Below are 16,055 nucleotides of genomic sequence, written 5' to 3' on the forward strand. Positions count from 1 at the left end.
AAGTTCAGGGAATGAGGATTGTGGCTAAACGTAGAATAACAATTGCATGTGTGAGTGAGTGTATGTATGTAATTGCATGTGTAAAAGAGAGAGAGGGAGAGACATTGAGAGTAGTGGTATTTATTGGAAAGGGTGTGAGATGCTGAATTTGGCCAGATGTTAATAAAATCTGTAATATATCTATTGGACCAAGCTAAATATGTGGTGGCAAATATGCTTTGAGACACTGAATTATCCAATGCAGTTCCCAGGCAATGCTCTTACTGTTGGTGCTGCTATTTTGGAGAGTTTCTTGGAAGCTGAAATAGATTCTGCTCATTCCTTCCTGTAAGATTTCTTTTTTTTTTTTTCCACCAGAAAAACTTAAGAGATTGTCCATAAATCAAATAGAAAGGAAGTGAGAAGTAGAACAAGGGATTCTGTGATCCCTGTGGATTTTCCCTGCATTTTTACTCTCTAAATATATTGAAAGATCAGTTCTATTTCTTTGAATCATTTTTCGTAACCAAAGGAAACAATATCTCACTGCTATTTCAAAGAATTGATTAATTTTGCATAATCTGGGCAGATAAGAAAATCAAGTTCAGTGCTGAGGAGCATTGAAAAGAGTTGTGCAGCCAAGTGTCCTTGCTGTACAATTCAGTGTTGATGCCAATCTTTTAACTGCCTTTGAAGTGGAGCTGAAGAGCCTTATAATAAAGATAATAAGGCTATGAAATTTAGACTCTGTACTGGCTGAAATTGGATAATTAGTTTAGGATTTCTTAAATTATGTGGGAGGTGGCGGTAGAGAAAAATAAAAAGAATAAGAACCTGATTCTCAGCAGCACAAGCTAATAATTTAATCTATACAGATTGACGAATATTCACTGGATGCCCAGGAAATACTAACTACTTTGTGCAGAGATTAACTGGGTCTGGTTCAGGACAGAAAAAGAGGTTACGGTGCAGAAAAGTATCCAACATGAAACAACCTCCCTTTAGAAGACAGGAGAACAATAAAAAGTCACAAAAAAGCATACACTTTATTATGCTGATTTGACATTGCTAGCTTTTTGAATGTGTTCATCTATCTTTCCCTTTTGTTTTGTTCCTTCAATAATCTCATGTCTATATGTAAAGGAGATCTGATAAATTAAAGACAAAATGACAACAAATAAACTATACCCAGAAATGTTTTCCTGTTATTTGCCTTTGCTTTTGGTGCTACTATACAATTTTCCTAATAACTTACCATAATAAAAGCGGTAACTTCAAGTTTATATCATTGTTGAAAAAACTATAACATCTTTATCTGATCGCTTAACCCCCTAATCCCTGCTGCCTCTCCATCACCTTTCTGTCTCTCTTTATTTACCTCAGCTTTAGAATTTCTCTTAAAGATCATTGTAGATGTAGACTTTCTTTTTTTAAATCAACTTTTATTTTAAGTTCCGAGGTACATGTGTAGGTTGTGTAGGCTTGTTACATAGGTAAAGTGCCATGATGCTTTGCTGCACAGATCAACCCATCACTCAGGTATTAAGGCCAGCATCCGTTAGCTCATCTTCCTGTTGCTCTCCCTGCCCCTAGTGTGTGTTGTACCCCTCACCCCACATGTCCATGGGTTCTCATCATTTGGCTCCCACTTGCAAGAGAGAACATGTGGTGTTCCTGCATTGGTTTCGTGTTCCTGCATTAGTTTGCTGATAATGACTTCCAGCTTCATCCAGACTTTCTACGATAGAGAAGACCTTATTTTTTACATAGTTACTTTTAAATGTGCAGAAAGCATCTTGGAATCCAAAACAAACCATCCCAGATCTATTTTGTAAATGTATAAAAATCAGACAACTGACTTGTATTGTCCACCTAATGAATGTAATAAACTAGCTTTGTGTTTCAAGCTCAAGATGGAAGGTAATAGGTCTGTCCTCATCTCCTCCGAATGATGCAGGTATCACTAAGATGAGATTTGAGGTAAGTGATCCTTTACTTCACCTGCAGCATTGTATGTGGAGCCGGTTGTGTGAAACAAATCTTAATATCTCAGAGATAAAAAAGGGAATTATGTATGGTGGAAACAATTTTCAAAATGTAGATGATCTGCTGGAGAGATAAAATTGTATTACTTTTTTCTTAAGGAAAGACAACATTAGAGTAAGTGTATATGAAATCTCTCAAAAATGATTTCGATTCCTTTTTAATCAAATTACCAAAATGTAAGCCTATCTAAATTCACAATATTTTGTTTTTGAAATCTCTCTTTTGAAATTGTTCTCAGAGCAATAAGCACACTTTAAAAAATTATTTCAGCCTAATGATAGCAAATCTTCACCTTTTGAGCAAGGGAGTTGATTTTCAGAAATAGCCAAAACTTTTTACCACATGTAAATAATGGCATCAGTTATCCCTAATATTATTTTTAATGAAAAATAGTTGGTGAATATTTAGTATTGAACTTAAGATTTTTTTAGTAGTACAAATACTGTTCACAAAGACAATTTCAAACATTTCTTTGAATTATGATTGAAATGAGGAGCATTTGTTTCGTGCATCATAGACCCACTGTGCCCTTTTTAGTGGAAAGTCTTTTGTTGCTAAGAGGGAAAGTTTCAAAGCAAAAAGAAGACAGTGTTAGTGGGGACACCTTTCTTGTTATATTTCTTCAGTGAGTCACCTTGAGGAGTTTACATGACATTAGGGCAGTCTGCAATATAAGTCCGCAATATAAGGTTTATATAATGGCCATGAAAATTCATATATCATTTTTTCCCCTCTGAGCTTTGTTATGTTTGAAATGACAGTCATCCCATTAAGAAAAATTATTCTATTTTAAATCTTCAGGTCCGGTGCAAATAAAAACAATGAGTGGTAAATAACTTAAATTTTACTTTGTGTCAATGGGTAGGCCTTTGCAGACAAACAAGATTGGTTACTGCTCTGAGTCAGTTTTTCTCCCATGGGTCAGAAAGAGATTATAGATAATAAGTGCTGATTTTAATATTAATTTACAGAAGTAAATAAAATCATTTTTTCTTTGAAATGGTATCTTCCTTTGCAGGTTTTGTTGAATGTTGATGCAATATCATTTGCCATAAATTTGGTTGTGGGCATAGTCTTTCAAGTAGGAGGGAGAATTTTTGTTTGGCACCTTAAGCCAGTTGTTTATTGGTGTGTGTGTGAGCATGAAAAGCAATTCCAGGGGGTGGGAGGAGATAAAAAAAATTAACCTCTCATTTTGGAGGTTATACAAAATCCAATTGACCTTTTTAAAAACATCTAATTGTCATGCACGCAGGTACTTTCTGGGCTCAAACTGGCAGTCAAATATCACAAGAAAGGTTATTCTTGTTATTTCAAAACCTGCTTGAACCAAGAAGCATTGTGTGTCCTTGGGGAGGGGGTATGCGTTCTAATTAAGCTCATCGTGGTTTTCTGTTTAATTAATTAATTACTTAATGTTTGTCAAGTGATTTGAAGATGCTAAATGAAATGTATGTGCTGCTTAGTATTATTCATGAAAAGCAAATAAGACATTAATCCTTTTCATTTCCTCCTAAGTATGTTACCTAAGCTGGCTAACTTTTATGAGCCCTAAGTACAGTTGCCCTCTTATAGATTTGTAAAATGCGTAATACAAAGAAAATGTGTAAATTCGAGCACAGTTTCTAAGAACTAGATGATATATGTTGCTCTATCATTTTAGCTAGCCTATGTTCTCTAATTTTATCAGTGATAAGTTGTCTACATAGAATAAAATATAAGGGGTGTGTACGTGTCTAGCGGTGTTTTACAGTGTTCTTGGCATTAAGTAAACTTGAGAATTGTATGAGAACCTTGAATTTATGCACTAATCTAAAAGGATGCACTAATCTAAAAGGCTGGTATGAATGGAGAATTGTTTTTCCTTGGTACCTTTCACTGAAAATTTTAAATAGAGTAGATATTTTCCCGTATATTCCACTTAATGCTGTTAGTAATAAAAGGAAAGTTCAGTCTATTTGGAGTCAGTTAAATTCTGGACCTTGCTGTGACAGTGCTCGTGAATATAGAACCAAAGAAAAATACTTGTGACTTAAAAAACACACATACATATGACAGTGTAGAAAATGAAGGGTGACTATGACAGCTTACAACTTTTTGGGGCTCTCCCCAAACCATGTCTTCCATTCATCACTAGATGTTTCAGTACCAAGAGACACCAAAATACACCAAAAGAGCAGCTTAGTAGCAATTTTTGAGATGTTGAAACATGTAATCTTTGTTATTGAACCTAGTATAGCTGCAAATCATGCTTTAAATATAAAATTGCAGAAGGTTTTGCAACCTTTAAATCTTTTCTTGTCATTTTATGTTTCTGGTGTTAAATTTTGCTGTGTTAATGTCATCTTCACTTGGTAATATTTACAGCACCTAAATCAATGCTGAAGACACACAGAATATTGAAGGATCAACTCTACTTCTTCGAAATATACTTTAATACTTTCACTGCCAAACCAGAGTTCAAGAAATAACTGCGGTGGAATGATAATGAGAAGTTTAACAGTTTTATGATGGTTGAAGCTGACTTTATGAAAGTTGATAAATTTCATCTTGTAGGTTTCAATTTCTCATTCCCTACCGAGAGATGGGGAGAATACATTGACACTGCATTTCAAATTGGCTAGATCAGAAGGAACAGCAGCTAAAATCCATTACAACCCAATTACATCCATCAGCTGAAGCTGTGTGCATTCACTTGTGAACATCAGCATTTAATCCATAAAGAGGAACTAATGAGAAATTTGAAAATGGAATCCACGCATCAGTAAGTTTGGAGAGATTTTTCTGGGATTAATGATCTGCCAGAGCATCTTCAGCATGCTGGAAAGCTATTCTCTCTGGGTTTGTTTACTGACCAAGAGAAAAAAAAAGGGGGTTTCCTTCTGTCTGCTCATCAAATATTTGAAAGACTACTCATTTCAGTCCTTGAAAATGGGATACCGTGAGCTTTGGAAGTAAGGTACGTGTTGGTGAACACTGTTGTCATTGAACAGGAAAAATTAAATTATTAGGTGAGAAGTTTCCACCTAGAGATTAGTAACAAGTAGCCTGAACAAATTATTTTACCTGTATAGATGCTAAGACAGATGTGTTCTTTTAATTTAAGACCTGAGAGCGTGTTTAGAGTTGCACGTAATGGCAATAATTCTATGTTGTAGAAATAGAGAAATAGTTTTTATTTTTCACTTTTGGTGATTGCATGGATAGAAATAAATATTCCTCTTGTCGAATTGCAATTGCTTAAAGAGTAACAAGGAAGCTTAGAGAGAGTAGAGCATAAACTTGTTAACAATTGCATAACTTCACATGTACAATTTCTGAGTTAATAAACATATAGTTTGTGAAAAGTTAACACTGGATGAAGCTTTAGAATGCTGTGCAACTTCTTCTCATCTGGTGAAAACGGTTTCTGTAAGCATACAATTTAGGGATGTTACTATATCCGAGGTCTGGCAAATGTAGTCATCAGATTAAATAAATGTATATGTGGACTGTGGGGGATTGGATCCCCATGTTTGGAAAGTAATTTGGTTCAATTTGTTGCTCTTTGGAGAGAAGGTAAGTGTGTAGATTTCATATTCAAATTACATCAGACAGTATGACTTGTTCCTCTGTTTCTATAGTTCCTGAAGTATGCCTCTCTAAGTGTGAATACAGCACCTCATGATATTGATGGCTTTAATGGAGGTTAAAACATAAGAAATTAGAGTTGTTATTTTTTTTTTGCTTATGCAAAATTTCAGAGAGAAGTTTAATTTCATTCTATCTTTAGAAAAATAAATAGCAAAGGGAATACACAGAAGTGTGACCCTTGTATTCTGGGCACAGGGAAGCCATTGGAGGATTTTTAGTGGAGAGATAACACACAGGTATTAGAAGGGTTACTCTGGCTGCAGTGGAGACTAGATTGGGGTAAGATTGTAAATGGAGAGTGCAGAGAGAACAATGAGGCTTTTTCTGTTTTTAAAGGAAGAGAGTATTGGTGGTGGCAACAATATTGGGAGAGGAGACATGTTGAAGGATATATGAGAAGTAGAGCTGACAGAACTTGGTTGTTGAAATACCGGATGTTGTTTTTAGAGCAAGTGGGTTATTGGTGGTTCCATTTACTGCGAGAGAGGTACTGGGTAAAAGGGGATTAGTCATGGGAGTCCAGGCTATCTTCTTGGCCTTTGCTGATGGGCATGGGGACAGGGCTGTTATTTTTTTGTGGTATTGGTCTGCAGTAGGGTACCTATTACCTTAAAGTTTGTTTTGCTAGCCTTTGCCTTTTGTGTATTTTGGCTTGAGAGAGCTGGCTTTCCATGGGGTGATTTTTGTGTGCTATTGTTGCTGTTTCCAAATTGCTAGCTTGCCATCACACAGTCTGGGATACATGAAGCAAAAAGCAAAATCAAGAAACTCATGTAATTCCTTGAGTTAAGGGTCTCAAATGGTATGTTTTTTTCCTCCAACTTTGGGAGTCCTTTTATGATTGTTTTATACCTAGTGTCCTGGATTTTTAGTTGTACTTAGAAGGAGGAGTAGGGAAATTTACTTCTACTCTATCTTGTTCTGAAACTGCAAGTAACTTAGGATTTCTTAAGCTAGAAACAATTATAAAAGAACTAAGGAGGAAGAGACTAATACAAAAAACAAAGTTCCATTACTGCCTGAAATACTGACCCTTCACATTTAAAACTAAGATTATTATATATTTATCTAAGACTCACTTTTCCAAATTTCTAGCATTATCAGAAACACTAGTCTGTAAGTTCTGCTTCAAAAATAATCTGAAGAAAGGCCATAACTGTGTGTTAGGAATAAGAGTTCCATTATTCTAACATAAGATTAAGATTGCTCTGACTTATGATAAGAAAAGAAAAAATTATTGATTTTGATAACATCTAAACATGACCAACATTTTATTAGAAAATCAAAACATTAGAGAGAAATTTAATATAATTTTAGTATAAAATCAAATAGGTGAACAAGCATGGGAAATACACATAAAAGGTAACTGGGACACAGCAACTATGAAATAATCGTAGTATGAGAGGCAAAGATCGGGGCGAGACAATGGGGATGTGGGCGCGGGAGCCCCGTTCCGGCTTAGCAGCACCTCCCCGCCCCGCAGAATAAAACCGATCGCGCCCCCTCCGCGCGCGCCCTCCCCCGAGTGCGGAGCGGGAGGAGGCGGCGGCGGCCGAGGAGGAGGAGGAGGAGGCCCCGGAGGAGGAGGCGTTGGAGGTCGAGGCGGAGGCGGAGGAGGAGGAGGCCGAGGCGCCGGAGGAGGCCGAGGCGCCGGAGCAGGAGGAGGCCGGCCGGAGGCGGCATGAGACGAGCGTGGCGGCCGCGGCTGCTCGGGGCCGCGCTGGTTGCCCATTGACAGCGGCGTCTGCAGCTCGCTTCAAGATGGCCGCTTGGCTCGCATTCATTTTCTGCTGAACGACTTTTAACTTTCATTGTCTTTTGCGCCCGCTTCGATCGCCTCGCGCCGGCTGCTCTTTCCGGGATTTTTTATCAAGCAGAAATGCATCGAACAACGAGAATCAAGATCACTGAGCTAAATCCCCACCTGATGTGTGTGCTTTGTGGAGGGTACTTCATTGATGCCACAACCATAATAGAATGTCTACATTCCTTCTGTAAAACGTGTATTGTTCGTTACCTGGAGACCAGCAAGTATTGTCCTATTTGTGATGTCCAAGTTCACAAAACCAGACCACTACTGAATATAAGGTCAGATAAAACTCTCCAAGATATTGTATACAAATTAGTTCCAGGGCTTTTCAAAAATGAAATGAAGAGAAGAAGGGATTTTTATGCAGCTCATCCTTCTGCTGATGCTGCCAATGGCTCTAATGAAGATAGAGGAGAGGTTGCAGATGAAGATAAGAGAATTATAACTGATGATGAGATAATAAGCTTATCCATTGAATTCTTTGACCAGAACAGATTGGATCGGAAAGTAAACAAAGACAAAGAGAAATCTAAGGAGGAGGTGAATGATAAAAGATACTTACGATGCCCAGCAGCAATGACTGTGATGCACTTAAGAAAGTTTCTCAGAAGTAAAATGGACATACCTAATACTTTCCAGATTGATGTCATGTATGAGGAGGAACCTTTAAAGGATTATTATACACTAATGGATATTGCCTACATTTATACCTGGAGAAGGAATGGTCCACTTCCATTGAAATACAGAGTTCGACCTACTTGTAAAAGAATGAAGATCAGTCACCAGAGAGATGGACTGACAAATGCTGGAGAACTGGAAAGTGACTCTGGGAGTGACAAGGCCAACAGCCCAGCAGGAGGTATTCCCTCCACCTCTTCTTGTTTGCCTAGCCCCAGTACTCCAGTGCAGTCTCCTCATCCACAGTTTCCTCACATTTCCAGTACTATGAATGGAACCAGCAACAGCCCCAGCGGTAACCACCAATCTTCTTTTGCCAATAGACCTCGAAAATCATCAGTAAATGGGTCATCAGCAACTTCTTCTGGTTGATACCTGAGACTGTTAAGGAAAAAAATTTTAAACCCCTGATTTATATAGATATCTTCATGCCATTACAGCTTTATAGATGCTAATACATGTGACTATCGTCCAATTTGCTTTCTTTTGTAGTGACATTAAATTTGGCTATAAAAGATGGACTACATGTGATACTCCTATGGACGTTAATTGAAAAGAAAGATTGTTGTTATAAAGAATTGGTTTCTTGGAAAGCAGGCAAGACTTTTTCTCTGTGTTAGGAAAGATGGGAAATGGTTTCTGTAACCATTGTTTGGATTTGGAAGTACTCTGCAGTGGACATAAGCATTGGGCCATAGTTTGTTAATCTCAACTAATGCCTACATTACATTCTCCTTGATTGTTCTTGTTATTACGCTGTTTTGTGAACCTGTAGAAAACAAGTGCTTTTTATCTTGAAATTCAACCAACGGAAAGAATATGCATAGAATAATGCATTCTATGTAGCCATGTCACTGTGAATAACGATTTCTTGCATATTTAGCCATTTTGATTCCTGTTTGATTTATACTTCTCTGTTGCTATGCAAAACCGATCAAAGAAAAGTGAACTTCAGTTTTACAATCTGTATGCCTAAAAGCGGGTACTACCGTTTATTTTACTGACTTGTTTAAATGATTCGCTTTTGTAAGAATCAGATGGCATTATGCTTGTTGTACAATGCCATATTGGTATATGACATAACAGGAAACAGTATTGTATGATATATTTATAAATGCTATAAAGAAATATTGTGTTTCATGCATTCAGAAATGATTGTTAAAATTCTCCCAACTGGTTCGACCTTTGCAGATACCCATAACCTATGTTGAGCCTGCTTACCAGCAAAGAATATTTTTAATGTGGATATCTAATTCTAAAGTCTGTTCCATTAGAAGCAATTGGCACATCTTTCTATACTTTATATACTTTTCTCTAATAATACATGTTTACTTTAAAAATTGTTGCAGTGAAGAAAAACCTTTAACTGAGAAATATGGAAACCGTGTTAATTTTCCATTGGCTATGATGGAATTAATATTGTATTTTAAAAATGCATATTGATCACTGTAATTCTAAAACAATTTTTTAAATAAACCAGCAGGTTGCTAAAAGAAGGCATTTTATCTAAAGTTATTTTAATAGGTGGTATAGCAGTAATTTTAAATTTAAGAGTTGCTTTTACAGTTAACAATGGAATATGCCTTCTCTGCTATGTCTGGAAATAGAAGCTATTTATTATGAGCTTCTACAGGTATTTTTAAATAGAGCAAGCATGTTGAATTTAAAATATGAATAACCCCACCCAACAATTTTCAGTTTATTTTTTGCTTTGGTCGAACTTGGTGTGTGTTCATCACCCATCAGTTATTTGTGAGGGTGTTTATTCTATATGAATATTGTTTCATGTTTGTATGGGAAAATTGTAGCTAAACATTTCATTGTCCCCAGTCTGCAAAAGAAGCACAATTCTATTGCTTTGTCTTGCTTATAGTCATTAAATCATTACTTTTACATATATTGCTGTTACTTCTGCTTTCTTTAAAAATATAGTAAAGGATGTTTTATGAAGTCACAAGATACATATATTTTTATTTTGACCTAAATTTGTACAGTCCCATTGTAAGTGTTGTTTCTAATTATAGATGTAAAATGAAATTTCATATGTAATTGGAAAAAATCCAATAAAAAGGATATTCATTTAGAAAAAAAAAAAAAGGTAACTGGGACTCATTTGGTGGAAATACAAATTACAGCACATCAAGGCCATTGGTGAACAATTATTTATTAAGTGTATTTTTTCTGATTGAGCAGTTCTGTAAATATTTGTGTATGTACTTTTATTATTAAATATATTCAAATATTTACTCATATATAGTCTATGTTGCTATGGAAAGGAACAGAGATGAGAGAGAGAGAAACAGAGGAAAAGAGAGAGAATTAGTGGATTAAACAAGAAGGAAAAAAACATTAAAAAAATAATTCCAGAGGAAGGTGGATGTTCCAGGATGGGTGAATGGCTCAGCTCCATGAAGTTCTGAGCAATTCTTTCTCATTGCTTTACCAGTTCTGAAGGGGTTGCTATTTTTTGCAAGGTCAAGTCTGGGTCAAGTCTGGCTTCCTGAAACTATAGCCTGGTGTTCCATCCTATAGAAAGGGGGAAAGAGAAAATGGATGTCAAGCATATGTTTCCAAGTAAGTCACATGGATTTGTATACATCGTTTCTACACACATTTCGTTTGATGATAACTTCTTTCCCTCACTGACCACTTCCCTAAGGATACTACCCCAAATTCCATTCAGCTACAGTATGCAACTAGAAATTTAGGATCTGTGAGTGATGTGCAATCCTTTCTATATGCTCCAGATTTGGCTCCTGGCTAACTAAGGGGATATAAACTAATATCTGTTCCCACTCCTCACACATACCCAGTATGCAACAGATAGTTGCTTTAAACTCTCCCCACAAATAAAAGGAAGAATTAGAGGCACACCACAGAGTAGTCACAGGTTTTCAAGAAATCCTCTTGCCTCAGCCTCTTGAGTAGCTAGGACTACAGTGCATGCCACTATGATTGGCCAACTTTGTTTTTTTTTTTTTTTTTTTTGTAGATATGGGGTCTTGCTATGTTGCCTAGGCTCATCTTGAACTTCTGGGGTCAAGCAATCCTCCTGCCTTGGCCTCCCAAAGTGCTGGGATTACAGGTGTGAGATGTGGTGCCCAGCCAGTAGTCATAGTTTATAGCAATGAAAAAACTCTACTGGCAAGGAAGGGTGAAAAACCTCTGCCTTGGTCTAAATTCCTTGATTGAATGCTGGTTGTGCTGGCTGGGAGGAATTTCTTTGTACAAAAATCCTCATTGCTCCCAGCTTTGCCCTCTTGGGGATTCTTGTCTATTATTATCTGTGGCTATGTCTGAAATCGGTATTGGAGAAAATGCCCTTCCTGGGTTCTGCCCAGCATTCCCAGCCTACTTTCTGCACACGCCTTTGGGAGATAAGCAGGTTGCTTTATTCATGTAACAATTATATGGCTTTGAAGGCCAGGGTTGTAGTTGCATTGGTAAAGTAATTTCCTCAAAACTTACCAGAGTTCTGGTCTGTTTACCTCCAGACACTTTTATGTGAAAGTTGAAATAGCCATTATCTTGTCTGGTCATGATTCTGAGCATATTTACTAACTGTTCTCTCTGCTTAACTCACTTCTGTCTTTCTCCATTGAATGGTGGCTATTGTGAAGCAATGTGAAGCAGTAGGCTTAGGCATGGAGGTTAATCAGTCTCTAGTTGCCAGCAATCACAAAATCTCAGTGGCATACAACAGGAAGCATTCATTCACTCATGTGTCTACTACTGGCTGAGCTTTAGCTGATCTAGGCTGTGTTCAGCTGGATGACTTAAATCTAAGCTATGGGGTTGAGGCCATGTTTATTTCATCCTCTTTGGGTAGCATGTTAGCAGAGGCTCCCCTAATGGGACTTGCAGAAGACAGCCTCAAATATTTGCTATGCTTCTCAAAGCTTATGCTTAGATCTAGCCACTATCACTTTTTTTTTTTGGCGGAATATATATATACACACATATATATATATGTATATATTCCTTTGTGTCTTCTAGTTATAGGAATTTGTAGTCGCAGCTTGATTCATAGCACAGATCTTATTTATCTTCATTTCACCTACAGGCCCTACCACAGCCTTTATTTTTTAATTTTAATTTTTTTTTAATTTCCATAGGTTTTCGGAAACAGGTGGTATTTGGTTACACAAGTTCTTCAGTGGTGATTTGTAAGATTTTGGTGTACCCATCACCCAAGCAGTGTACACTGAACCCAGTTTGTAGTCTTTTGTCCTTCACCCCATCCTACCCTTTCCCTCCAAGTCCCCAAAGTCCATGGTATCTTTTTTTTTTTTTTTTTTTTTTTTTTTGAGACGGAGTCTCGCTCTGTCGCCCAGGCTGGAGTGCAGTGGCGCGATCTCGGCTCACTGCAAGCTCCACCTCCCGGGTTCACGCCATTCTCCTGCCTCAGCCTCCCGAGTAGCTGGGATTACAGGCGTGAGCCACCGCGCCCGGCCCCATGGTATCATTTTTATGCCTTCACATCTTCATAGCTTATCTCCTACTTATGAATGCAAACATATGATATTTGGTTTTTCCATTCCTGAGTTACTTCACTTAGAATAATAGTCTTTGATCCCATCCAGGTTGCTGCGAATGCCATTACTTCATTCTTTTTTATGGCTAAGTAGTATTCCATCATTTATATAAACACAGATTCTTTATCTGCTCATTGATTAATGGGCATTTGGGCTCGTTCCATATTTTTGCAATTGCGAATTTGGCCACTATCACTTTTGTCCACATTTCATTGGCTAAAGCTGGTCACATTGCCAAGCCCAAGGGGAAATGGGAGAACATGCGCACCTTTAGCATGACGGATATCAAATCATATGACAAAGGACACAGGGAAATAGATACATCTACCACAAGGAACAACACCATTTTGTCTCTGACAGAGGACATTCAATGGGAGCTTCTCTTATTCTTGTTGTTTAACTGTTCCAAACTTCTAAGCCCTGAAATTTCTAGCCTGTCAGTCAAGTTAAGTGAAAGAAAAGTCTCCTTTGAGTAGCTGTATTTCCTCCATTACTGCTTGTAGAGGTACACTTTCCTGACTTTCTCTTACCTACTTTCTTAAAAGTATCAAGGAGAAGGTAACCCATACAAATATTCCAATCACTTTCTTAGCCAATATCACATATTGTATGTATTATTTTGACCCCAGCCTATGCTCCACTACCTTGGATACCAAATACTCTAGATGTTAATGTTTGGTGAAGGAAAAATCATTCCAGGTATTGTGAGAATTTAAAAGAAAAGAATTTAATACAGGGAACTCAATACTTCCATAAGACATAGAAGAATAGGAGTCTGGGCTACCACTGCTTTAAAGAATTTAAGGACAACTGTTACAGTGGCAATCCAGAAATCAGGAGACTGTAGCTGTTGCCATAGCACTGCCTGTTAATACAGGAAAAGCTGGTGACCAGAGGCAAATGCTGAGTATGCCACAAGTAAAGACAAACATCATGTTGACCTTGGTTGCTCAAAAAACAAACAAAATAAATAAATAAATAAAATAACAAGAAGTTGTCCTTGCTTTAATTAGCCTGTACAGTATCTGCATCAGCACACTGGCTAAAATCTATACACATGCAAAATTCTAGCTAAAGGTGAGGCAAATCTTTGAAATATACTTTTCTCTGCAGTTCAAGAAGAGGCAGAGAAGAGGGTGGGGAAGGTGGCTATTTGCCAATTGACTATATCTGGTATGTACAACAAAGGAAGCAATATCATCTCTCAAATCCTGAAATTGGGCTGTATTATGGAATAAATAAATTAGAAAATCAAATGATAAAAGATGGCCAATTTTATGCATAAAGAATTAGCAATGAAGAAAATATCAATGATGTTTCATAAAAGAACTGTATTGTATCAGAAATCAAGAACACATATTTCAAAAAATAAATATATATACCATCATGGAGAATATTTAGAAATGTATATATTTTCATGGATTTTTTATATGTACCTCTCAGAAGAGATTAAGAGAATCTACAAATTTAATGACAATCATAATTTAATCAAATCTAGAAAAATGAAAATGGTGCAAATTCATAGTTGACACTTTTTTGAAATTTATTTTCATTAGTTTTGATAATCTTATCTGAAATGCTGATGTATCATTATAATAGAATACATTAAGTATTAGAAGGAATATTATTCATCTTTAAAAGGAGGACAATAAACTTGGACTTACAGCAGCAAGCACTGATTTGAATCAATATTTTAGTATCAAATATCACTCTAATATTTTTCAGTATAAAAATGCAATGAGAGGCTGGGCATGGTGGCTCCCGCCTGTAATCCCAGCACTTTGGGAGGCTGAGTTGGGTGGATAACCTGAGGTCAGGAATTTGATACCAGCCTGGCCAATATGGTGAAACCCTGTCTCTACGAAAAATACAAAAAGCCGGGTGTGGTGGCACATGCCTGTAGTCCCAGCTACTCGGGAGACTGAGGCAGGAGAATCGCTTGAACCCAGGAGACGGAGGTTGCAGTGAGCTGAGATGGTGCCACTGCATTCCAGCCTGGGCGACAGAGCGAGACTCTGTCTCAAAAACAAACAAACAAAAAAAAAAAAAGAAAAAAATGCAATGAGATAAAAAGGGCTCATCTTTATTTCTATTTAAGAGAGCACTGTTGTTGCTATTAACTGTTTATGTTTCTATTCATTTTTGTATGAATATATTGACGTATGTGATATACGTAGCTTGCCATTTTTTCTTGGATTTTTTTTCAATTGACAACGTTCGTCTTGACTAATATTAAATATTATTTTTATTCTTTTATAGGCAGTACTCAATACACAAACATACACGCACACATCTCCTTAAACTTCATAGCTAGAAGGGAAATACTGGTAAAATGGTTCACAGAATTTAAATTTTCATTGTTCCATCAAATAGCCTTTAAAATTATCAATTTATATTTAAAAGAAAGAGAATAAAAGTACTTTATTTTCTATATACTGCTAATACTAACTTAACCAAATTTCCCAATGTTTGCCAAATTTATAAAAACCAAAATTATTATCATTGAGGTTTTAGTTTGCATTACCCTTATTATCAGTGAAGTTGAATAGCTTTTCACATTTTTATCATGTTTTTTTCTCTTGTTCTCGAAATTGCCTGTTTATTACAATTTGCCTTTTGGATTTTGAGGTTTTAACTTTTTAGTAACTTATTAGAACTATAATAGATGTGGATGTATATAAAATATGGTCATATATATGGTCATATATATATGGTCCTATATATATATAGTCATTTATATATGTAAATAAAACAAATATCTTGCCACATTTTCCTTTTCCTGTTTCAGTTTGCTTTGCAGTGATTTAAAAGATTTCTGTGCTCAAATGTCTCAAGTATATTAATCTTTTCCTTTATGATTATTGTGATGCTTAGTACTATAATTATAGATAACTTCTTTAATTCACGAATTTGAGTGATATGTATTTTTAATCAACTAATAATTTACATACAATAAAATGCACATTTTAAATATATAGTTCAGTGAGTTCTGACACAGATATATGCCTATTTAACCAAATTCCTAATCAAGGTAGAGACTATTTCCATCATCACGGAAGCCCTTGGCATCAGATAGCAAGTCAATCCTTGCTATTCCCTGCTCCAGTCAACCACTGAATAGATTCTATAAGAATAGATTAATTTCACCTATTCTAGGATTTTATGTAAATGAAATCATGCAGTATGTACTATTTTATGTCTAATTTTTTCCCTCAGCATAGAGATTTTCAGATTTATCCATCCATGCTACTGCATTTATCAGTAGCTCATTTCTTTTTATTTCTGAGTATTGTTCCATATCATGAATGTAGCAGTTTAGTAATACATTCACCCGTTAGTGGACATTTGAATTGTTTTCAGTGTTTACTATCATG

General features: G+C 36.4%; 1 protein-coding gene across 1 annotated transcript; it reads left to right on the top strand.

The window, feature by feature from the left end:
• Positions 1-7,068: 7,068 nt before the first annotated feature.
• LOC736264 (BMI1 polycomb ring finger oncogene-like) lies at positions 7,069-10,043 on the top strand. Its single transcript, NM_001279832.1, is given in 1 exon segment — positions 7,069-10,043. A coding segment is annotated over 1 exon segment (981 nt). The 5' UTR covers positions 7,069-7,537; the 3' UTR covers positions 8,519-10,043.
• Positions 10,044-16,055: the final 6,012 nt, after the last annotated feature.

Source organism: Pan troglodytes, chromosome 7 (genome assembly GCF_028858775.2).
Source record: "Pan troglodytes isolate AG18354 chromosome 7, NHGRI_mPanTro3-v2.0_pri, whole genome shotgun sequence".
Classification (NCBI taxonomy): domain Eukaryota; kingdom Metazoa; phylum Chordata; class Mammalia; order Primates; family Hominidae; genus Pan; species Pan troglodytes.